At 43.3% G+C, this 23,876-nt stretch overlaps 2 protein-coding genes across 4 annotated transcripts in view; one reads left to right on the top strand and one right to left on the bottom strand.

Annotated features, from left to right (window-relative positions):
* The first annotated feature begins 1,935 nt into the window (after positions 1–1,935).
* Positions 1,936–23,876, top strand: part of LOC103052975 (ceramide kinase-like) — a 23,602-nt gene continuing 1,661 nt past the window's right edge. Inside the window, exons 1-13 of one of the 3 annotated variants that reach the window (XM_025165108.2) lie at positions 1,940–2,269; positions 11,390–11,497; positions 12,629–12,754; positions 13,383–13,511; positions 13,666–13,729; positions 15,922–16,067; positions 16,226–16,300; positions 16,660–16,812; positions 17,436–17,541; positions 17,771–17,853; positions 19,653–19,852; positions 21,369–21,565; positions 22,207–22,303. In XM_025165108.2, coding sequence (XP_025020876.1) covers positions 2,152–2,269; positions 11,390–11,497; positions 12,629–12,754; positions 13,383–13,511; positions 13,666–13,729; positions 15,922–16,067; positions 16,226–16,300; positions 16,660–16,812; positions 17,436–17,541; positions 17,771–17,853; positions 19,653–19,852; positions 21,369–21,565; positions 22,207–22,270 — 1,569 coding nt within the window. In that variant the 5' untranslated portion in view covers positions 1,940–2,151 and the 3' untranslated portion in view covers positions 22,271–22,303. Of the gene's footprint in view, positions 2,270–11,389; positions 11,498–12,628; positions 12,755–13,382; positions 13,512–13,665; positions 13,730–15,921; positions 16,068–16,225; positions 16,301–16,659; positions 16,813–17,435; positions 17,542–17,770; positions 17,854–19,652; positions 19,853–21,368; positions 21,566–22,206; positions 23,203–23,876 lie in introns of those variants that run through there. The other 2 variants (XM_007425734.4, XM_088137720.1) reach the window with 2 other exon arrangements.
* The window catches only part of G6PD (glucose-6-phosphate dehydrogenase), an 18,768-nt gene continuing 17,592 nt past the window's right edge, over positions 22,701–23,876 (bottom strand). The window contains exon 13 of the mRNA XM_088137721.1: positions 22,701–23,322. Within this exon, the coding sequence (XP_087993847.1) occupies positions 23,232–23,322 (91 nt within the window). The 3' untranslated portion in view covers positions 22,701–23,231. The remainder of the gene's footprint in view (positions 23,323–23,876) is intronic.

Below are 23,876 nucleotides of genomic sequence, written 5' to 3'. Positions count from 1 at the left end.
CTTAACCAAGGCACAGAGTAACAGATTTGACTTGATCTGCTGTTTTTAACAGAGGTGGCTCCATTATGTGGAAATCAAATACAGAGGAGGAAAATTGTATTTCATCAAGGACATCTGAGACTGTGCGTGGGCAGGAAAACACTGAACAAATATGAGAGGCATCCATGATCCCTCCTCTCAGTGAAAGTGCTTGAAGGCACAAGGAAATGACGTTCCAGTGATGAAGTGCGATGAGCTTTCCTGTTTTTTATCCTTTGTGACAATTTATGCTTTTAAATCAAGAATCATTTAGCTCATACAGAGAAACTTGCAAAATATTCTTGGCCTTCTGTTGATGCCATGATGCCTTTTGGGAGTTTGGTTCCCATGAAAAGTATATTTGATCCACCGGGAAGGAGCATATTGTAACATATTGTCCCCTTCTATTACTATTTGTGCTGGTCTATGACCGTAATAAAGATCTGATTTGATTTGATCTATTACTACCATATGATAGGCTTTGCTTGTTGTCACCTTTTGGCTGACCACTTGAGGGGCACAGACAGAACAAAGTTGGCCCAGGACTTCTAGACTTGGTCTAGAAATATTAATCTGAAGAAGCCCTGCCATCTCTGTCTCTAACTCAGATTCAGCCCCTTCAGGTTCAAGGTCAGAGTGTCAAGGACAAGCAGTGACATCAAGCTTCTTTTTCTTCCTTTTCCCACTTCACTTGTTTTGCCACCTGCCTTCAATCCAGACTTAAACGAACTTTAATCTACCATTTGCCCAGGGATATTGACTTGGTATCAGATCTTATTATCAGGAGATCAGCTGCCAAATCTGCCTTATTTAATTTCCTATAAAAAATAACATTCTTGGTTGGAGCAATGAAAGGATCGTTTTATAAAAGAGGGATGATTTCAAGCCAAGCTGGGTGTTCTCTGGTTGGTTTATTTATTTAGGTTTATTATCAACATTTGAATGCTTCCTATTGATGCAATTCCAGGTTGGTTACAATGGTTAAAATATACTGAACTAAAAATATTAATAAAAACAATCTACTGTGCATACAGAATCTGTTAATTTCCTAACTAATTATTCTTCTGGATTAAGAATGCTCTCACCAATTTCTTGAAGGATGAAATGATTGGGACCACTGAACCGTAAGAGACTTGCTGTTTCAGACTGAGGAGGCTACTACTGAGCATCTCATTCTCTGGGTCCCAGCCCCACTGATCTCTAGCAGAGTGGGCATATGTGGAACATCTATGTAGGGTGGGCAGATTCTAATGGACACATCAAATGGTATAGAGAGGTGAAAAGATTCCTTCCCTAAATGGATAAAAAATGTTTGAAAGTTTTTTCAGGGGACCCCAAAGTTCTGTGAACAGAACAGAATGAAATGGTTAATTTCCCTATATTTCTAACTAAAATAGAGGTGAGACTACTATGGACTGTGAAACGTTGCTGAGGTACAACTTTCCGACACCCAGACACCAGGTTTATACCGGAGGATACTAAGAGTTCAGCTCCTTGAGACAGTGGCCTAGTTTTCCTCCCCTTGTCCCTCTGCAGGGACTCTCAATCTCTGCTTTTGTCTTCAGTCACTCCCAATTGTGTGATTAAAACCTCAAGGCAAAAATTCTTCGCACACTTACATGGAAATAAATCTTGTGATGCTCTGGGCAAGTAAAACGTGGCAGTGGCCAAATTGGATGATCTAATGAGGCAAATGTATCTTTGGGATGCTCCTCCTCCAAGGAAAGTGCTCTGCCCCCAATAATTTTGTTTGAACCCCCGTTTCATCTTTGTGAGTTTACAGCCCCAGGAAAGGTCCATAACTGAAAGTTTGTGTTGAACTCGCATGCCATCCAGTGGGCGCCCACCCCAATATGCTTTCTTGTTGAAAAAGGGGTCAGTCTTGGGTGAACATTAGGCAGGCTCTCTTCGGGGCATAGCAGGGGCAAGGGCGGGAAGAAAGTGGCTCATAACGCCAGCTACAGGCGGGTTCCTGGGGGTTTCTCCGCCTTGGGGAGGCGGAGAACTCAATCTGAGCTAAAGGAAAGCGCTCCGCGGGAAGGAGCTGGGAGATCGAAGATCCGTCTCCCCCTTCCGTTTCACAAACGGAGCGCAACCCTCCGATCCGGCCGCCGTCCTTTCGGAACCCGGGCCATGGGAGAGACTTTTCTGCGCTGCCCGCTGCGTACTCCACGCGGCCGGGTTTTGGTGTCGCTACCGCCGGGCGGCGAGTTCTTGCTGGGCACTCCGGAGCTCGTAAGCCGGGCTACCGGTGAGTCTCTCCGCTCTTCTCTCGCGTCCCGAATGGTTGGTTGGAAGCTGGGTGGTGCGGGCGCCCCCGCGATAGCCCGGGGGTGAGTGGGTGGGTGATCCTGGGAATGAGGGCTACCGCCGATGGCCTCCTGTCGGGTCTTGGAGAGCGGGGACACTGGTCTCGACCCAATCCCAGTTAGCAGCCTTTGGAAGGTGCCTTTTCCTTTATGAATTATTCTCGCTTTCCTTCTTTCTTGCACTTTCTGAAGGGGTCAGCCTTCCCCCACCTGGCATCTTCAGAGATACCGAACTACAGCTCCCGTCCCATTTGGGGGGTGTTACAGAACAACACAGCTGAAGGGCACCTTGGAGAGAAAGTAGAAGGAGTGGCTGTTACTTGTCCTAGCAAAGCAATGCCAGTAAAAGGCAGAGTTGAAACAATCGGGGACCTCTATCTGCAACCCTAATCCACAACCCCCTCAAGGTACTCCAGATTTCTGGTGCTTGTGATTCTGTGCTCCTCAGTGGACCTCAAAATGCACCTTGAGTTTGGGGGTTTAAGAGAATAAATGCCAGGTGTTTTGTGCATCAACCCTCATTGTTGGCCAAAGCATGGGTTTGTAGGAGTTGCATCCAGAGCATCAAGATGACACCCTAATTCTTAGTACAGATGGGAATTAAGACAGTTGTAATCCAAACATCTGGCAGAAACAAAGTTGGGACAGACTCCCTCATATTGAAAGTCTGCTTCGGACCTACTTGTTTTTAATTCTCCCTTTGTTGTACTAAGGAGAAACTGGTACCCAGCCCATTTCAACCTGTTTTGCCCTAGCTTGGCAGCTCTCCAGTTTACTCCAAGGAAGCATCTTGACTAAAACAGGCCATTGACACAGAGGGAGAGGCAGTTTGAACTATGAATACTCATAAGCATTGTTAACTGTAGTACCTGTGCCTAGCTAATGACTGTACCCTGAAGTCATCAGTCTTGGTTAATATTTTTCCTGACTTAGCAGATAAACAAGGTAAAAATACCCACTCAGCTCTAAAATAGTTTCTTTCTGGGAGCTAATGATTATCTTGGCTGAGCATAGAAGGAATGTGAACTGAAAGGGGTGGGCGTATATGTGTGTTGGGTTCTGTGGGTTTTAGTCTTTGACCAAAAGTAAACTGATAATAATGGCCTGTCTTGCCTATAAAGCTAAGTCATAATGTGGTTTGTTTTCTTTGGCTCAGCAGGGTATTTGAACCTTACCGTTATGGATTATGATTAGACTCTGGTCTGATCAACAACATCCAGTCTTAACACGATCTGTGAATAAATGCCTCTGAAAAAGCAAGTCTGTCTGAGCTTATAATGCTCAATATGGTGTCGTTTAATTTCAGTGAGGCCTGAGAGGAAAGGCCGTGCCCCTGGCTTTTGTTTTATAGAGGAGTAAATCTGGTTGAGCCATCTGTGTGTGTCACATTCCTATCTGCTTTTTCCCCAGTAGATGCCTCTCTGTGTGCTAAAATTTCAGAGTAAGATAGGAATAATGATACTTAGGATTTTATGTAGCATATTTAAAGATTTCATATGCATTCAAATCCATGGTTTGCTGAGCATGGGAGGGTGGCCAGGTTCACAGAAAACACCAGGTTCCCAAGTCCAACTGAGACAAAACCGAACAAGCTACCTTATGTTTTAGTGCAATGGGTCAAGTCAGTTACAGCAATGGACTTTTCTGCTGGTTCGGTACAGGGAGGAGTTACTTATGGGGTAAAGTGAGCTGCAGAATTTATACAGTACGTGGCTTTTGGGAAGGGAAACTTCTGTGCTACCTGGTTTGCCTTAGTTAACCACAGTCTTGATCCCAACACTTCAGTCCACACTACCTCCTGACATTGTTCAAAACCGGCACCAGAACAATGCATGCAAATGAGAGTCATCGCAAAGCAAGGACCTATTGCATGCCTTCAGCTTTATATCTTTATAAACCATGATTCCCATCACACTCAGCCTAGAAGACCATTGGCTGCAACTCCAAACATACCAGGAGGGAAGATGGCCTTAAAATGTCACTGCTACATGCAAATGATAAAGCAACTGAGAGGAATATTACTGAATGGCTGATAGAATATATCTCTGGGATACAAGATGTAGTGTAGTTGACTGGAGGAATTATTACTGTAACCCAAATATGGTGTCTGCTTTTGCAGCCATGTCTATAAAGACATGAGCTCCGGTTCTAGAGGTTAAGCTGTTGGACTAGGACTTGGGAGGCCCAGATTCTAATCCACCCTCAGCCATAGAACTTCACTGGGGGACTTTGGGCCAGTTGGTCTCATGGGGTTATTGTTTTGGGGAGAAAAAAGGAGGAGTATGAATGTACGTTGCCTTGAGCTTCTGAATTAAAGGTGGGGGTATAAATCAGACAAATATGAATGTATACAAACTATTTAAATCAGTATAATTCATGTACTGTATACCTTAACCATGTATAATCACATTACTTAATGAACCCTTAAGGCTGGGATATTGTCACTAGCTTGTAATGCTCCATAATGTCATGGTATCATGAGCATGTCTAGCTTTATATCATGTATTTGTTTGAATGGACATGTATGAAAAATGAAATTCATGTATGAAAAATGAAATACATGAGACCTACCCAGAGCAGGTCAAAGGTAGAAAGATTTGTTCAGGAAAATTTCATTTGACAAGGCATCCGGAGAAGAATGACTTCACAGAAGACCCAAAGTAGGGGAGATGCATTTTTCACAACAAAAAAATGAATCCCAAACAACAGAGAGCTCCCATGTGAATTGGATGAGGTAATGACATTCTGGGGAAAAAGTGTCCAAGTGGGACTGGCCAAACTTTGATGGGCTAGTTAAACCTTGTTGGAAGAAATTAAATATGTACTGTATGGGGAATCTTGTATTTTGGAACCATCAGGCAGAATGAGGTACCTAACATGATGGGCATGGAAATCTAGCCTAATCTGGGAAGAGAGACATCTATGAATGAAGGGAGCTTAAGGGGTGAGAGAGTTGAGGGTAATAGGGGTTGGTCAAATTTCTGCAAAGGCTAAGCACAGATGCCCAAATCTGGGAAAGACTCTAGGATGGAGATTAAAAGACTGGTATGTGAATACATCTGGAATTTTTTGCTCTCTAAAAGATTCCATGGGCCCATTTTTGTTTCCCCATTTTCTACCTTTGTAGCAGTCTTGCTCTCATGTAATAAGGAAGAAGCAAGAGAGTCTCTGCAAAAGTTGCTGCTCCAGATTATTACAGATTGGCCAGTGCTAAGGGTCATCCCAGCCTCCTGGCATTAGTATTTCTCCACTTCTAGAGTAAATAGGACAGTCTTCAGTAGTAAACAAAGATAATTTAGCAGACCTAATGAGGAGCCGCCAGCTCTTCTCAGTGGGATTCCCCTTCTGGCCCTCCAGCAAGAAATCAGAATATCCTTTAAGTTGAAATGTCCCATTTCCCTCCATTCCCCATTTTAACCAAGTGAGATTAAATTGATGAGGAATTTTTATTTAATGACAAAACAGTTGAATGACGTAGGATTGAAGTTAACCCAATCCTGCAGAACTGAGGGATGGAAAAATTCAATGCTACATCCAACTTTATTTGGAGACGTTCGGTTATCACAAAGAGCTCTTGGAAAGGTTCAACATGTGAATCCTTCAAACATATGAACTTCACTTCTCCATTCATTTCTATACCTTTTAAATGCTAAATTAGTGTCAAGCAGTGGAGAGACCAAGGATTGTGGTTGATATAATCTTTTTTTATATGAATAGTAGATTCGTAGAATTGGGAGGCACCTTTTAGATCATCATGTCCAGCCCCCCCCCCCTTTTAGTGCAAGAATCTAAATTGAAGCATGCCAGGCAGATGGTGACTAGCTTCTCTTGAATAAATCCAATGTAGTGGAGCCCACTCTCTGGTAATTGGTTCTACTGTCAAATAATCTTATTGCTAGCTCTTTTTTTTTTTTATGGAATCTGTCTTCCTGTAACTTAAATTAATTATTTTGTGTCCTGCACTGTGGAACAATAGAGGACGCTGTGTGATATCTTTTAAGGTTCTTGAAAAGTGCTAAAATGAAACATTCCCAACTCCTTCCATTTGGTCTCCATAGCACTTTGTTTTCTAGCCTCCTGATCACCTTCATTGCTTTCTGAAGTTCTAGTCCTGCTGCCCAGAATTGGACATAGTACTCAAGAATGGGTTTGACCAACACAGAATAAAGTGGAACTTTGTGTGATTCAAAAACTGCACTTCTGTTGATGCAGCTTAAAACTGTGATAATCTTTTTTTTGCAACTACAGTGGTACCTTGGGTCACGAACTTAATTCGTTCCGCGACTCTGGTCGCAACCCGAATTGGTTGCGATCCGAATCAAATTTTCCCATAAGGTTCAATGTAAATATGGTTAATCCGTTCTGACCCCTACGAATTTGGTCGCCAACCGATTTTGGTCGTGACCCGAATCAAATTTTCCCATAAAGTTCTGTGTAAATATGGTTAATCCATTCTGAACCATATGTATTTTTTTTAAAACCACAAAAATATGACACAAAGTACAGTACAGTACACTATGAAGAGAGAGAACGCTAACCTTGCTTGAGGCGTGGAGGACAGGAAGGCAGGTGGGGAGGCGGTTATTGTTTGGAGGGAGAGTCCCCCTCCCTACAGGAAGCCACGACCACATGTCACGGGAGGGAAAATGGCCGCGGATCCTGTTCATCACCCGATGCAGAGTTCACGAACGGAAGCAACATTTTGCGAACGGTGCTGTTCATGACCTGAATTGTTTGTGAACAGAAGCGTTCGTGACCCGAGGTACCACTGTATATAATGCTGAGGACCTGTATGTTATTTGCATTCAATAACTATTTCAAGTCCTTTTTCACTACTACTATTATCAAGCCTGGGCATTTGATTTCTAGTTCTCATAACTTTGTATTAGAATTGTTGTATTTGATTGTTTTATGGTATTCTGGAGAATTCTTTATTTGAATAATTGTGTCTTCAAATGAGATGGAATATCTAATAGAACCTGGGAACATGGAAGATGAAGCAACACAGTTACAGGGGAGAATTGGGCCATTAAAAAAAATCCTTAATTCATTAGAGGTGGGGAAATGTGAGAAAGAGACTCAGGGTAATTCTACCTTAATCACACTTGGTACAAATTGATCTGGAGAATTGCTTTGGGATGCTTTCAAGATTTTATTACATTATCCTAATAGCAATGAAGTCCATTCTAGAAATCCAAGGGGTTCTTGTTTTCTGAATTTGCCAGCTTGACATCAAATGAACAAAGGTAGACAAAGAAAATTTTTGAGCGGAGGGAGGGACTGATTCTGACTTGTTGGAAAAATGGGATATGGCTAGAGTGGCTTATTCCTCTTTAAGGAAAGTTCATATTTTGTCTTGAAGAAGGAGATGATTTGCCCCTTGCTGGGAAAAACACATCATTTTTAAAACATTGGTAATTTGTATTTGCATTTCTACCATGCAGTAACTAATATTCGTTCTGAAACAAGAGTAATTTAAGGGCTTACTTTCTATCTAAGTGCTCTAAATAGCCTGGAACTTTGGAGGACCTCTTTCCTCCATTTATGCTCCCTCACGAGCTCACTTCAACACTGTCCCTCTTTTGAGTGTCCTCACCAGGTTCTGTGAGAGTCTGCATAGACCACAACTATAGAAGAAGGCCTGACCATCCTTCTTCTCTCAGATGCTTCAGCCTGTAGTCAGCAGGTCACATATCTGCCAGCAGTCCTGTTAGAGCAACATGTAGTGACAGAGGAAACATCACTTGCACAATTTAAGTTGGAGGAAAATAGTAGTAAATTAAATGTAAAACATGTAAATGTAAAATGTAATGTAAAATGTAACTAAATGTAAAACATCTCTGAAGTAAAAAGGCCCCCTTGTTCATGCCAAGTTTAACACAAAGTTTGTATTCTGAGGAGGACGAAGCTAACAGCTAGCTTGACAAAACATATTCCAAAAGACAACTGACATTTCCTGTCTATGTTTTGCCTGGCATCTGATGACACTAGAGCAATACAAGAAGAAAAAGCAGGAAATATGTCAGGGGTTAAAGCCATAAAATAATTTGTGTGTTCTAACTAGTGTTTTATTGATTGATTGATTGATTGATTGATTGATTGATTGATTGATTGATTGAATTTCTCACTCGCCCATCTCCCCCCGATGCGGGAACTCTGGGCGACTCACAACAAACATTAAGAACATAAATATATATATATATATATATATATATATATATATACACATACATACATACATACATACATACATACAACATCAATTAAAAGTTTTCTAATTGATGTCTTTTAGGTGCTTAGCACTGTGTCTGAAACACTTTGGCCTTTTATGCAATAAATTATTTTCTACCCACGCTTGAGATGCTGTGGCCATTCATTTATTGTTGGATTACCTATAGTATCTACTGTACCTTTTTTCCCTCCTGTATTTTCTAGCTGGCCTGACTTTTTGGAAGGTAACAATACACAGATGTTCCTGAAACTGAGAACTATAGTTTCGCTTAACTTATATCTAAAAAATGACAAAGATGCTTCACTTAACATCATTTTCATTTCAAAATTTAAAATATTCTTATCTAAAATTTAGTAACTTTCTGTCAAATATGAGATATTAATTACCAAGTAAACAAGAAGGCTAGAAAAGTATAAAACTCGAACATGAGATGATGTTATGTCAGCTCTTTGAGAAGAAAAGCTTAGTCCCTTAACCATAGATTGTGCGTCTTGGACAGAATAAAATTCCTTTAAGAGCCTCAATATAAAAATGACATGATTGTGTGAATGTGAGGTCATCTGTAATTATATACCTTGGAAGATTCTTTTAGCCTTAATAGAAAGGTGTTTTAGTAAAAAGAAAGAAAATACCATGAAATGTTGTGCAGCCAAGAGAATGATCTCACAGGAACTTGGGCAAAGTATTTCTAAAAAATTAAAATATGTAAGTGAACAGTTATGCTTCTGTTTTAACTAGAACAGAGACAGAGACATAAGGAGGGGATTCTTTGAATGGAGAACAGCCTCTCACAACAAGTTCTTGGGAAGCTCAGAAAAAGCACAGGATGGATGCTAAAGACACCGCCATATTTTTTTTTTGCCTCCAGCCTCCAATAAATAAGATGCATTGGAAGTGCAAGGAGGAGCCATTTTGATAACTTCCCATCCACAACTCCTGGTCACAAATTTGCTTGTACTTTTATTAAAAAATAAGCCATGTTAGTAGTTATCACAACTCTTCTCTCAGCTCATTTTGGCCTTGAGGGCCAAGAGGCTTCCGACTCCTGCTTCTTGTCCTTTGCTCAGGTTTTTTGCAGAAAAGAATGACAAAAGTGTTGTCATGGATGAGCATCCAGGCCCAAGGTCCCAAGGTCTCCTGGCACTTCAAGCTGGACCCAAGTTAACTCAAAGCATGTTCCCTTGAGGCTGTCACCAAGGCGGAAGAGATGGGTTTCAACATTTTTTACCAGCTGGGGATGGGGGTTGGATTTCATGAAGACGTAGCACGTACTCTGCAGTTTCCATCACAGCACTTTCCCTCCGGTAAAGAAATGCGGATGCCAGAACAGGTTCTTCAAGTTGAGGCCCCTCTGGGTCAAGCCATAGTAGTTTTAATGGTCTGGGAAAATACAGTTGGTTTTATGCTTGTAGGTATTGAGTTAAAAGCAGAATATTACTGACCTTGACCAGAAGTTTCATTCATCTGGCCAGCTGCTGGAAAGGGAAGAAGTTAAACCCTTAGAAGTGGCACAGTCAGTTATCCTATTTTCTGTAATATGAAATCAATTGCAAAAATGGAGAAAAGATGGAGGAGTTGGAGAGGAGGCACTCTATACATGGCATCCTTTGGTTTTGACAACTTCCCGCTGGGAGAAAAAGCTGTCTTCTGACAGAAGGGATACGTATTTTGTGAAAGTTTAGAATTTAGAGCACTTTATTGTGAAGTGGTCTAAAACATTTCTTTTCAACCCAGAGCAAAAACGCTGTGTGCATAATTGGGGCCCTCAAAAAAAAAAAGTGATAAAATATGAGGCAGCAGGGCTTGATCAAAGGATTGGGGAATGGGATGAAAAGGAAATCTGACTCTGCCTAAGGAAAATTCAGAAACAGTGTGTGTGATGTTAAGAATGGACCACTAATTCTATGGGACACCATCATTCCATTTATGAAATTCCTGCCACACAAGCTGAGGTAATTAATAGAAAGGATTGCTAGATCTCAACTCTTAACATTTTAGCCTCCTCGGCGTCCCTCGTGAAGGGATTACATTTCAGGATATAAGGCAAGGACAAAACTTACACTTCTGAACTTTTGAAGACTTTTGAATCAACTTTGTTGGGCTGATGCTGAGGTCTGCAATTCGGTAATGGCCTCACTACCAGATCCTGGAGCCCCCTGGTTCGGTGGCTCTCCTTCACTGAACTTGCTGGATATGTGGCAAGGCAAATGAGCAATAATCTCCAAGCATCTTGTCTTCTTCTTTTAGTGGGTACAAATGGGAACCAGGGGGAAAGGGCAAGAAAATTGGTAAAGAACCCCTCAGGGTCCTTGCTCCAAAGTCCCCCTAAACCTGAAGCTAGCTCTGAATGTTAGCATCCCCACTGACAAGCATTTTCTGAACCTCCCTCTACTGGTGGAAGGAATGAGTTTTCCCCCAAGTAATTATTTTCTACCAATTGCCAGCCAGCCAGCCAGCAAGCGCTCAAGAGTGAGCAGTTGAAGGACAGATGGTGACAATTTTAGTGCCGGTGTGCTATTGAAAAGCTCTCAACTGTGGGAGCATGTCAAGAAGAGACGACAAAGACATGGATTTGGATCCTTATGTCCCTGTCCTCAGACTAAAGCAAGCTTTTATCAAGGCTTCTGAGAATTGCTATCACCTCTTCTGCCAAGCTTCTAATGTTTAATTTTAATCCTGATTTTACCTGTATTAATGTTGTGTGTATACACTCCCCCCCAACAAATATACACACAAACAAACCCACACAGACAGCTGTTGAAGAAGCAGAAAGGTGGCAGGACAGAAATTCAATAAATAAAAATTAGCAAATTTCTTCTCTCCCTTTCAGACCTGGGTTTCTGCATCCCCATCCAGGAGATGGTTGCTGTGAGGCTTGGAAGAGCCAGTAAAAGAAAGGAGGTTTGGGAATCTACTGTGGATGAAAACTCTTTCACAGGTGAGCAAGATGGATCCAAACAGGCAGGTTTATAGCATCCAGGTAGCTGGGTATTATTATGCAGGGTCACAAAAGTCAAATTAAACCAAAACCGAAACCGAAATCTGGGGCAGATGGGTTACAGCTGTGAACAGTTTTGTTTGGTTACATGCTAAGGCTGATTGAAACATCTGTCAGGCGAGTCCATTTTTGTTCAGGGTGATTCTTTTAAATAAGTTGTGGTCCTTGTGTCTTATTCCTTTCACTGAGTGTAGGAGAAGAGTTGAGAGACAACAGACAGTGTTTACACTATGGGTGTCAGATCCAAAGTGTTGCACTTCCCTGGTTTACACACACTAAGCTAGATTTATGGGCTTTGCAGAAAAGATCCAAGGATGAGACTCAATTAAGTTGCTTTCATTGCAGATATGAAATATGCTGTTATATGAAAAAAGATCAGCTATAAAGAATCTAGGAATATAGCTCTGTTTATATGCTTTTTTCTCCCACCCTTACATGGTAACAGATTTTTTTATCACCTGTTTCCCACCCTTGGATATTGAAGGCACGGTGTGTTGTATGAACCGGAGTATCACATTAAGCAATAATACAGCTTCTCTTTGGGGGCACACCATATTATGCGAATATAGTAATTGTGGTTGGTTAATTTGGGCTTAAGAGTTATATGAACTCAGCTAATGCATTCATCATCACCTTTCCCTAACTGTAACCAGGAAACTCAGGAAGTAGAAATTCAAAATTAGAGTCAGTGTAACCTGAAGTTCACTGGGTAACTTTGGACTTTTTACAGTCCAGTCTACACTACAGGATTGTTGTTGGGGGAAATTGGAGAAATGAGTGATTTATATATGCTGGTCTATGACCATAATAAAGATTTGATTTGATTTGATGAGTACTTTGTATACCACTTTGAGCTCCTGGTGAAAAGGCAGGATATATATCTAAGAACTCAAATTAATAGTAACACAATTCTTCAGGACGTTTGCATGCATGTGTAAATAAATGTGCATAATTTCACATGCAAAATTGGCTCATAATGTCCTGAGCAATCACTCCATCTGATCTTACTCATAAATCCTCTAGCAATCACTCTAATGTTCTCCTCCCTGCCCTTTCTCCCTTTCTTTCCAGTTTTTTTTATACAGCGGGAAAAAGGAGAGTATTGGAACCTCGGGGTGCTGGAGTTCACTGCCCCATCCACGTCTCAGCTGGCAACACGCTGGGTCTGTGCCCTTCAGACCTGGATTCATCATCATGGTCAGTTCCTAGCCAAGCTGAAGTCAGGAGAGGTGGAAAGTAGTGGAGCTGCGAAGAGGTGCCTTCCTTGTCTCTTAGAAGACAAGGCATGGCTGCCATGGCAAAGACAGGCAGCATATTAGTGGGTGGGGTATGGTTTCCAAGAAGGGAGCCAGGGAACCTCTCTTAATTGCAAGTGGGGCAATGTAAGCCCTTCAAGGTAAACCAGATCAGGAAATGAAATAAACTGCTCTTAGTTGGTAATAAGGGAAAGATGCTTTGTACAGTACATGCTCAAAGGCCATCTGTATTTTTTTTTTCCTTTTGAATGTCACTGAAAATAAGTCTTGAGTTGGTGTTAAATGAAGTCCTACCCTGCAGGAGGCAACGGCCTGACCTTGTTCAGGCTGGGAAGCTAAGTCAGGTTGAGCCTGGTTAGTAGGTGGTTAGGAGACTATCATAAATACCAGGGCTGAAGACTAGATTCTGGAAGAAAGCCAGGGCAAGCCACTTCTGCACTGTTGCCAAGCAAACTCTACAACTTGAAGGAGACTTTGCCCTAACCTTTTACCCCTGACACAAAATGACACCTAATTGGATCCTCCATCTCATCCTGCAGACATTTGCCTTTCCCTGTCTTCTGCTTCAGGTGTTACACGGCCCAAGAGTCTCCTTGTCTTCATCAATCCAGCGGGAGGACGTAAGCGAGCAATGGAGATCTACCGAAGTCAGGTGGCTCCACTGTTTGCCCTGGCCGGGATCCATGCTCAGACTGTGGGTAAGTCCTGTTGTCTTCCTCCATCACTACCCCTTTCCTTCACATTGTGACATCTTTTATCCCCAGTGGCTTCTAGCCTCTCCTGTTGCTACATCCTTTGTCTGAGTCTTGTAATAAACAGTCTCCTGCTTTCTTCCTCTCTCTGTCCTCTCAGAAACCTGCCATGCGAATGCGGCTCGTGACTACATCCTGCAGCAAGATCTCCGTGACTTTGATGGGTAAGTTTTTGCCGTAGGTTGCCTGAATCTGTATTCCCTGCTTTCTGAGGACATTCATGCCTCTAGTTCAATCTGAGCCATCCATTCAGTTCACTCTATGGCACCTTCCCCAACCTGTTGCTCTCCACTTATCCTGGAACTATAATACCCAGAATCCCCCAGCACAGGATTACATTTGGAGGGCACCAAGTTAGCAAAAACTATTCTTTGGAAGCCAAGTGATCTGCTCCAAGCAGACATTAGGAGTCCCATAGAACAAGGGCTGCAAACCAGATACATCTTCCGATGATTCAAATGAAGAAAAAGGGAGGAAACCCAGTCTAGAACTTCTAGCTAATTCCAAATGCTGCAATTCATTAGTTCATTAATTCATTCACAGCTAGGTTATACAACCACATTTAATGCTTGATTCCACCATAACTAGGCTAAAAGTGGATTTTTAAACAATACAATAGTTAGGAAAATGCTTTCATAGATGTCATTAGATGTTATGAACATTAGAGATTTGATTTAAGATTAGTTCTTGTTCCTAAATGCCTTTACAAACAGGAATGCTTCTGGCCTTGTTTGCAAATTAAAATTATATTTTTTTAAAAAATTCTGAAGGATGTTACAAAAAGGTTTTAAATATATTTAATTATTTTCATTTCATTTCATTTCATTTATTTAAAAGATTTGCATGACTACCCATCTTAAAACACAACTCTGGGCAGCTCACAACATCAATAAAACCTTAGAACTGTCTGTCTGTCTGTCTGTCTGTCTGCAGTATCTATCATCAACATAAAACTGTAAAACAAAACCAAAGGCCCCTTGGGGTGCCTTAACAACTAACCCAAGACACTCTCACTCTACCCCAGTGCCTGGGTGAAAAACCAGGTCTTGATGGCCTTCTGGAAGGCTAAAAGGGTGGGGGCCTGCCAAATCATTGGAGAGAGGGTGTTCCATAAGGTAGGGGCAACCATGGAAAAGGCAAACTTCTGAGGTCCCACTAGAAGGCAACATTTCAGGGAAGGAATCTGGAGCATGCCCACCCTATCCGATCTGGTAGGATGGGCAGATACTCTCAGGGAGAGGCAGTCCCACAAATAACCTGATCCTGTGTCATGTAGGACTAAAGGTGATAACCAGCACCTTGAATTGCACCCAACAGGAAACTGGGAGCCAGTGCAGCTCGTGCACAGAGCTGTAATGTGGGTGAACCTACAAAAACCCAGCACTGTGTGCACTGCTGTGTTCTGGACTGGTTGTAGTTTCCAAGTGGTTTTCAACAGAAGCCCTATTAGCACATTGCACTAATCCAAACAGGAAGTTACTAAGGTGTGAGTGACCATGAGCAAGGCCTCCTGGTCTAGTAAAGAGCACAATTGGTGCATAAGAGGAATCTGTGCAAAGGCCCCCCCAGCCATGGCCACCACCTGATCAAGTGGGAGCCATGAGTCCAGGAGGATCCCCAAATTGCATACCAGCTCAATCCGGGGAAGTGCAACCCTGTCCAGAGTTAGAAATGACATATCACCAGACCCTGTGGGGGGCAAAAACCCAAAGCCATTCCATCTTGCAAGGACTGAGTTGAAGTCTCAGATATAACATTTAAATATAACAGCTAAATCCAGTCAAAAGAATTTTGAGATCTCAAAAAAAGTATGATTATTAAAATATAAAAAATGTATACATCATGCGTTTTGCAAGAGCAGAATTTGCCCCCAATATGTCCTGTTCAGGCTACAATTAGGAAGTGATGTATGGCATTTTTTAAACTCCTTTGGGCATGAATCTGACACTGAGCCATTTGGGGTTTAATCAGTGTCCTGTTAACTGCCTTGCATTTTATTACTGAAAGGAGATGAAATAGTGCAGGTAATAATAAATTGTAGAAAAATAAAACGTCTGAGAGCCAGCTTGGCTGAATATTGTTCCCCATCAGAGCTCTCTATGCACAGAGAAGTAGCTTCTGTCATGAACTCTTTTGCCACTTAATTCTACTCACGGTATTAAGGGGTCATGAACAACCCCATAGGATGTTTTAGCTCCACGCCACTCAACGTTATGTTAACAGCCATGGCAGCATCCTTGTCCCTCATGGCAGTGGGGAGAAATGAGGTAATCTCCATTATCGGCCTAGAAGAGGTCCATAAAGGCACTTGCTTCAGAGCCTGACTAACTAGGCTTATACCTCCTCTCCACCCCAGGCTGGTGAGTGTGGGAGGTGACGGCACATTCAATGAACTGATGCACGCCTTAATCGACCGGACCCAGCAAAAGGCAGGGAAACTCAAAGAGGACTTTGATGCGGAGCCTCTGTCCCCAAGACTTCGTATTGGCATCATTCCTGCAGGTGAGGCCAATAGCTTCCCAAAATCAAGACCTGAGGCTTCCTTTAAGAGCTAGGAAGTAACGGCTGAAACTTTAATCCAAGGGTCTGGGGGAAGCAGATAGCCTTCTGAGGTATTTTTCAGCAGCTGGGTGATAGGATGTCTTCTGTTTCTACTCCAGGTTCTACAGATTGTGTCTGCTTTGCAACTGTGGGAACAAATGACCCCGTCACCTCCACTCTGCACATCATTATAGGTGCTTAGCCAACACACACTATCCATCTGTGGCTGTTGAGAGTACGGGTCCTTCAAATTTCTCTGAGTAGGGAATTTTGGAAAGCTAGGTTTGGAAGTAAATCAACTGTAGGGCAAGGTTGAAAATGGTCTGACTCATCCGTGGTCCTGTCCTTCCAACAAAAAAACTGGGATGTCTGCTGGGGTCACTACAGAGTGGGGCCAGCTATTCTGCATTTGTGTTTGAGAGCAGAAACATTTATCTTTCTTGGGAAAAGGCTGTGGGCCTATAGATACCAGCCCACACCTAAGATGGGGTGGGAAAGTGGGGCATTTTCCTTCTGGTCTCTTTTCAATGCCGCCTTTTTTTTCCTTTCCTAGGGGACAGCCAGCCCCTGGATGTCTGCAGCATTTGGCACAATGGGAAGCTTTTACGCTACTCCGTCTCCCTGGTCGGTTACGGTTTCTACGGTGATGTCGTGAGCACCAGCGAGAAGCACCGTTGGATGGGGCCAGTGCGCTACACCTTTGCAGGTATATTTCAGCAGCAGAAGAAAAACGCTGTGATACACTGGGTACAGCAAGCTGGGAGAGGGCAAACATGCAAGGAAAACACAGACCCATAAAATGAAATTATTCTTGACAGGCGTGAAAGAAATCCGGGCTCAGGGGTCCTAGTCAGAGAGCGCTCCTCTGTGCCCGGACAATTTTAAATTCCGAGTCTCAGGAATTATTGAAGTATTTTTGAAAATATGCATGATGCTACTTGAGCAGTGGCATTTTCAAGAGAAAACATGATCATTAATGTGATATAATTGTAGCTTCCCCCAGCTCAGTCTTTTTGGAAAGGCACAGAAACTGTTTATTGCGACAACAGCTGTGATTTCTTTGTCAGTGATCGGATTCCTCCAAAACCGCTCTCACACAAGTCTGCAAATCACCAGCCTTTCTCTGTATCCTCCACCAGGATTCAGCAACCCTGCACCTACTGCAGTTAAAACATGTTTATAGTACTCCAGAATTAAACAAAAGCTATTAAAAACAAAAGAACCCCTGAATTTTCTGCCAGTGGGGGTGGGGGCGGTGTGTGCATGCGAGCATGTATGTGTGTGTACACACCCAGCCCAAACCATGCTTTCAGTTATCTTCTCTTTCAGGAGCCAAAGCAGTGCTGAGCAACCGCAGCTATGAAGGCACTGTGGAATTCCAGTTAGCAACGTCAGAGGAGACCAATCCACGAGATCAGTCGCGCTGCCGGTCAGGGTACGTTGATGGGAAACTGCAACAATCAGATTTACAACAATTGGCAAAGGCCAGGAACACAGCCGCAGAAGCGGGTAGAGTGGCCTTCTCCAGTTCTTCTAATATTTTGGACTATAGCTCTCATGATTCCCAGCTGGCTAGGAATCATGAAAACTGAGCTCCAACCCATTAGGAGGACCAAGTGGGGAATTATATAGGATCCAGTTATAACACCAGTTCTCCTTTCCAGCTGCATGGTCTGTTCTGAGTCTAGCAAAAACCTCGTGGGTGAAAGCAAGGAAGAAAAATTTTCAGAATTCACAAGGCAGACAGGTAAGAGCGCCAGAAGACTTTTCTTTTTCAACCGCAAAAGACTGACACTGAAAATAAGTCTTGCTGTAATCCTTGGGCAAGAAGCTTATAAGGTAAGTAAGCATTAGTATCTCACAACCCCCACCCTCTCCATGCTGGGGCTAGCCTGGGGCCAAGAGGATGTGCCTTGCCCTGGGTCATTAGCTAAACTTTACAGTCTTCAGTTGGACTTCCAGTCCAGTCTTACGATCCGTTTGGCTGCACCAGTTCTCTGTATAATTGCCTGGGCAAGGATGGCTCAGATCTGACAAGCCAGGCTGTAGTGATGTACTGTATGAGAGACGTAAAATCTCCATATCCCGCAGCCACTTCTTGTCACAGAATGTGCTTTTACTTGCAGTTTTTTAAAAAGCAAGCTATACACTTGCACGGGTCTGATTATGTTTCCAGCCCATGTCTTGTTAGGTTGGCCAAATTTGATTTTGGAAGTAGTCTTACTTGTCTGAAGCTGGCTGGCCTTTATCATAGGCATGCCCCATGTAGGTAAGATGGAGATGGCCTCTGTGAACACAGGTCTACCCTGCGATTATTACTTAAAAGCACAGAAGCTTGACTCAGAGGACAGTTTGGGTAGATACCCTGCTCCCTGAATCCTTCCCTTTTCCTCCTCCCCCTCCCCAGGTTATGTTGCCAAAATACATCTGCAAATTGCCAGATTACAGTGAGATGATCTTATTTTTTAAATAAGAAATGAAATAGGTATGCAAATCCCTCAATAGGCTAACTGTACTCCTTTTATGTAAAAAAAAAATGAAAGGGAGGTAGAAAAACCTACCACTTCCTGCTTTAGTGATACATATTGCATTATTGTCATGCCCCATGTAGCTGAAAAAGAAAAGAAAAAGTGTTTTAAAGAAGTGTGGCTTTCACTACCCACCTCCGCCCAGCAAAAAGGTTACTCTGGAAAAAAGGGACTGTTGAAATAGAAATCTTCTAATTTCACCTTGGCTGCCAGCTCGCTGGGTGATCTTAAGCAAGTTCCAGTCCCCTAAATTCAGGATTCCCATTGATTGATTGATTGATTGATTGATTGATTGATTGATTGATTGATTGATTGATTGAACTTATATAGAGGCCCATCTCACATAAAGTGACTCTGGGTGGTCATATATAACAAGGAATAATAACAGCAGCCTGTTTTATAAGATTGTAATGTTTACATAGCTAATGGATTCAGAGTGTTTGAAATGATGAATAGAAATCCTGTTAGTTCATTTGGAAAGGTTATTATGGGGCATCTTTGTCTGCTATCCTTTGGCCACTTGCCATGCACACTGTCTCATGCTTCAGTGACCTTCTTGCTTCCTCGCGATCTCTCTCCTGGAAAAGCAAACTAAAGAAAATGTGCCTGGCAGATGGTTTCTACTTTCAATGCCTCTATTTTGCCAACAGCAGGGAACACAACCAGTCTGAGCTGCTTTGCTTTCTTCCTCAAGGGTGGGGTAGAAGAGGGAGTGTCCTGAGAGCCCATATTTCTACAGAAATAAAATATTGGGCAAATCCTCTGCCTGTGCTTTTGGCAATCACAGACCAGAACTGCTAGATCTAGGCTAATAGGGTTAGCCTGCCTGTCATTAGGCAGCATAATTTCAGAAAATGAGGAGGGCTTGGCTCTGGAAAAAGCCTTGTAGTAGACAAAAAGTAGTAAGAGTTATCTCTTGATAATAATGTTGTCAGGAACAACTCTTACTGGGATCCCTGACTAGCTAAGGAGCTTCCTGGGTGAAGATGCTCAAGATAAGCCTCTTTCTCCTCTCCAGGTGGTGAATGGCAGCAGGTTCATGGTAGCTTCCTGGCAGTCAACCTGACCTGCATGAGCAGTGCCTGTCCCAAGAGCCCCCAGGGTCTCTCACCTTGTGCCCACTTGGCTGATGGAACTGCCGATCTCATTTTGGTGCACAAATGCTCAGTGTTGTCCTTCCTGCAGCATTTGAATCGGCACACCAATTGCTCAGACCAGGTATGGAGAGGAGCCCTGGTGCTATCCTACTGACATGGGGGTCAGGATTTTAAGTCTTCATGGTTACAGTTCTACAAAGAGAACAACTGATAAAATAAGCGCATTTATTCCTGCTCTGAAATGGAGCCCTGTGAAGATTGGAGGGTAGAACTGCCAATCCTCTCATTCCATTTTCTGAAAGTTGGGGGGAGGGGACTGACGAGGGAGGGCTTTGACAGGGGTGGATGGACGGACAGGTCTGAGGGAGGTTCAGAATCCTAGCCTGCCTGGCAAAGCAGGGACAATGCAGTCACCACTGTAACTGAGTCCATCCCCCTTGCTGCTCTTTCCTTCCACCTTTTCCAGCATTAGAGCCTTTTCCAGAGAGCTGAGTCTTCACATAATGTGTCTGAAATAAGATAATTTGAGCCCGGTCACTTGTGCCTCAAGTGAGAACTCTTGGTTGATTGGTCCAATGATCCATCAGTTTGTTTTCGTGGCTATCCACAGTATACTCAGGAGTCTTCTCCAACACCAAAGTTCAAAGGTGTCAATACTCTTCCTATCCTGCTTCTTTAAAGTCCAACTTTTCACTTCTATAGAGTGTCACAGGGAAGAATATACAATGCCCCTTTGGTATGGAAGGAAATTTGGAGGGCTGTGGTGGATCTTTGAGCTTTTTGGATCACATATTCCATGTGTAGCCTACATGTGGTTGTGACATGAAATATGCCAAGATACTTAAATGACTTGACTTGCTGTATTGGATGATTATTTAATTTCCAGATGTGCATTTTAGAGCATTTTGCAAACACCAGCATATGTTTGGCTCTTCTTTTGCCTTTTTTTGGGGTTGGTGAAAATGAATCTCTTTTGCTTCGTTTGTTTCAATAGCATGACTACTTTAGTGGAACAGTCATGCTGGTACTGATGTGATGCTACTTGTAGTTTGTTGTTATCTATGTAAACCTTACATATTGCTTAGCTCCCTGCCTGAGGAAATGTAGTACAGAAATTACTTTTTTGTTATTTACTTTCTAGAAGAGAGGAAGAGCTAGCACATATGTATTTTTCTGTAGAAGATCCTGAATATCAGTCATAAAGGATCTCAGTAATCGGATCTGTTAGTGGGAGCAAAATTGGGGTAGATGAACCTCTGGAGTTCCTGCCCCTCCCTCCCTCCCCATTTATATAGCCACCCATCTCACAAACATGACTCCTTCTGTCACTAGTAGAGTGCACATCTTGCTGAGGGCCATACTTAGCTTTTGAGTGATATTCAGAGGTCTGACTTTAAAAAAAACCAGGAGGGTGGATAAAAACCATGCTAAGTTACAATTAATAAATTTAGAAAGTTCTCCCCTATTGTATTTTGTCTTGTCAAATGAAACATCACACTGGGGACTACCTCCAAATTCCTGGAGCTTGCAAGTTGTGCTGTCCTCCACTCTATTACCAAAGATGTTTGCAACAGCTCCCTCCAAGCTCTAGAGACAAGGGGCTGCTTCTGCTCAGGAGATACAATTGTGTTCCACAGTTTGATCTGCCCTTTGTGAGTGTGTACCGGGTTCGCGCTGTTCGCTTCACCTCCTCCAAAGGGGAGGACTGGCAGGATGGACAACCAGCTGCACAGGAACAGAACATGCTCTGTGGGGGAATATGCCAAGGACGGCCGCCAGTCAGCTGCTGGACCTGCGATGGTGAGACCTTGAACCACACTGACATCACCATTCGGTAGGTCATCTGATGGGGTGGGTCAAAGATTGCTGGGCTGTAGCACAAGGGTGCAGGGAGAGGGAGCACAGTGGGCCAACTTGGACTAATGGACAAAACTTGTATGAAGTTTAGGACTCTTTCAGTGGAACTCTAAAAGGAACACAGCAATAACTGGTAACCCAGAACGAGACTGAAGAGAGCTGGGCAGTAATGAGTAATAGTAGTAACAAGGCAGAGCACTGGGAGGTGGAAGAAGAGGGGGGAAAGCTCTGAAGGCTTGGTCTGGCTAGCAAGCTCTCAGAAAGATGGAGGGGGGGCCTTCCAAAAAGGGTACAAATCTTGCACGCTGGTTCAGATTTGCCCACTGGATTGCAATGTTTAAGGTAACAGAAGGAGGACATTATTAAATGCATGGGGAGTGATCACATTAAATGGAGTTGCTGTCCTAGCACTATCTACTTTTTAGTATGCAGGTTCCAGCACCCCACCAAGGCGGCCAAATGTGACATTTGGCTTGAAAAATGTTGTGCAGCCCTGGCCTAGAGAAAATACCAACTGGAAGGTGTATCTTATAGGTCTAGGAGGGAGCAGCTTTATGTTGCAAATTATACTGCAGTCACTATTCTATCAGCGCTTGTTCTGATCTCCTCTCCCCTTAGAGTACACGGGAGTCTCATCCATCTCTTTGCCCGTGGAATTGAACAGGAGCCCAGCATATTCTAGAAGCTTTCTGCCCAATGAATGACCTGATGGAAGGCAAGTCTACTGCTGAAGACGTCGGACCACGGCCTCAAGAGAGTTACTGCCTAATATGTTTATTTATTAGGAATTGAACCCAAGAGGCTCAAGGATAGAAGCTGGGCTTGAGAGAAAGTTCAGCTCCAATTATCAGAGACGGCCTCCTCCGTAGAGAAGTGCTGCCCCCAACTCCTGTCTGAGGCTGCTGCCTTGTCCTGGGGGAAGGCAGAGGCATGGATGCTAGGTTGGCCGCACAGATCCCAGGTCCTCTGCTCCCGTATTTTATGGCCTTCAGGCCAGCTGCAATTGTGCAATACTGAGATTCAGTTGCCCAAATAGGTGAAGATTAAGCCCAGCTAATTGTTACAAGTAGACTTAAGACCTCTCAAACATACACTGCTCTAGAGACACAGAATGATGAGGGAGTTTTTGTAATAACTTTCATTTACAGAACAGCATCACGTACAAAATCCAAAGGAGACTGAACAGGAATGTAAGAAGTAGTTGCAAGTGAAAGCAGAGCTAGTGCAATTGATAGAGCAGCATATGTAGATGAGGAAGGATGGGGTATTGGAGAAAAAACCTCAGCACTTCCCCACACCTTGAGAAGTTTTCCCAGTATAGCAGCAGAAACAGAATGGGTCAGTAAGCTTATCTGATGCCAGCCCTTCAAAGGGAATTGAGATACAGAGGGTATCTCCTACACAAAGTCCGCCAAGAGGGCAGTGAAGAAGATGCTGTTCACTCCACACTGAAGAGACTCCACTGAAGCTGGAGTACACCAGTGCCTAAGCCCAATAAGTTGCTCCCTCAGGCAAGCTGAGCATGTTACAGTCTTTGGATAGGACATGGGGAGGCCACTGCCCAGCCCGGCCAGCTCGGTTTCTCTGGAGAGGTGTGGAGTCGAGCCATGGTTGCCATTTCAAGAGGTGCAGGCTGGCAGGATTCAGAGCTTGTGAGGATTGACCCACCGGTAGGTGCCTTCATACTGAAATCCAACTCTCTTCATCAATTCATCAGCCTCTGCAGGGCCACGGCTAGAAGATTAAAGCCCCCCCCCCATTAGCACATCTGGAAACATGGCCATGAGCAAGCCTCACCTACACTCATGGGTTTCAACTAATGACTGTTTCTGATTCTGTACTGCCCCTCTTCTCACCTCCTGAGGAGCTGGGAAACATAATTAATAGCTTCTTCAATGATCCAGAGATGACTGGTGTGCTGTTTTCATTTCAGTGAAATGACTGGAATTCACAACAGTCCTTTACATTTCATCTGGCCTAAATCTCTCTTCCCTCCTCCCCCACCACCTCTGCCCACCATCTCCTGTGTGCTCTCAGGATCCAAGAGAACATGAATGCAGAGGGGCCAGGCAGTCTTGGCACTTGGGTACCTGCTCTGTGTCTTCCTTGATTCTACCATTGGGCCAGCCCTGGCCCCAAGCCTTTGTTTAACCTTGTCATGTGACAAGGATCTATGAATGTGTCCTAGGGTAATCGTTATGGGAAACTAGTGCCTGGTACCTTGAAAAGTGAGTAGGGATATCAGAATGTCTTAGATATTCTGTGGGATATGAAAGCAGGTCAAGTCC

Source organism: Python bivittatus, unplaced genomic scaffold, assembly GCF_059951505.1.
Source record: "Python bivittatus isolate LINGU-HERP-01145 unplaced genomic scaffold, Pbiv_v1 ctg000220_np1212, whole genome shotgun sequence".
NCBI lineage: Eukaryota > Metazoa > Chordata > Lepidosauria > Squamata > Pythonidae > Python > Python bivittatus.
The sequence above is the reverse complement of the archived record's forward strand: the minus strand, read 5'-3'. Positions and strand labels throughout refer to the sequence as shown.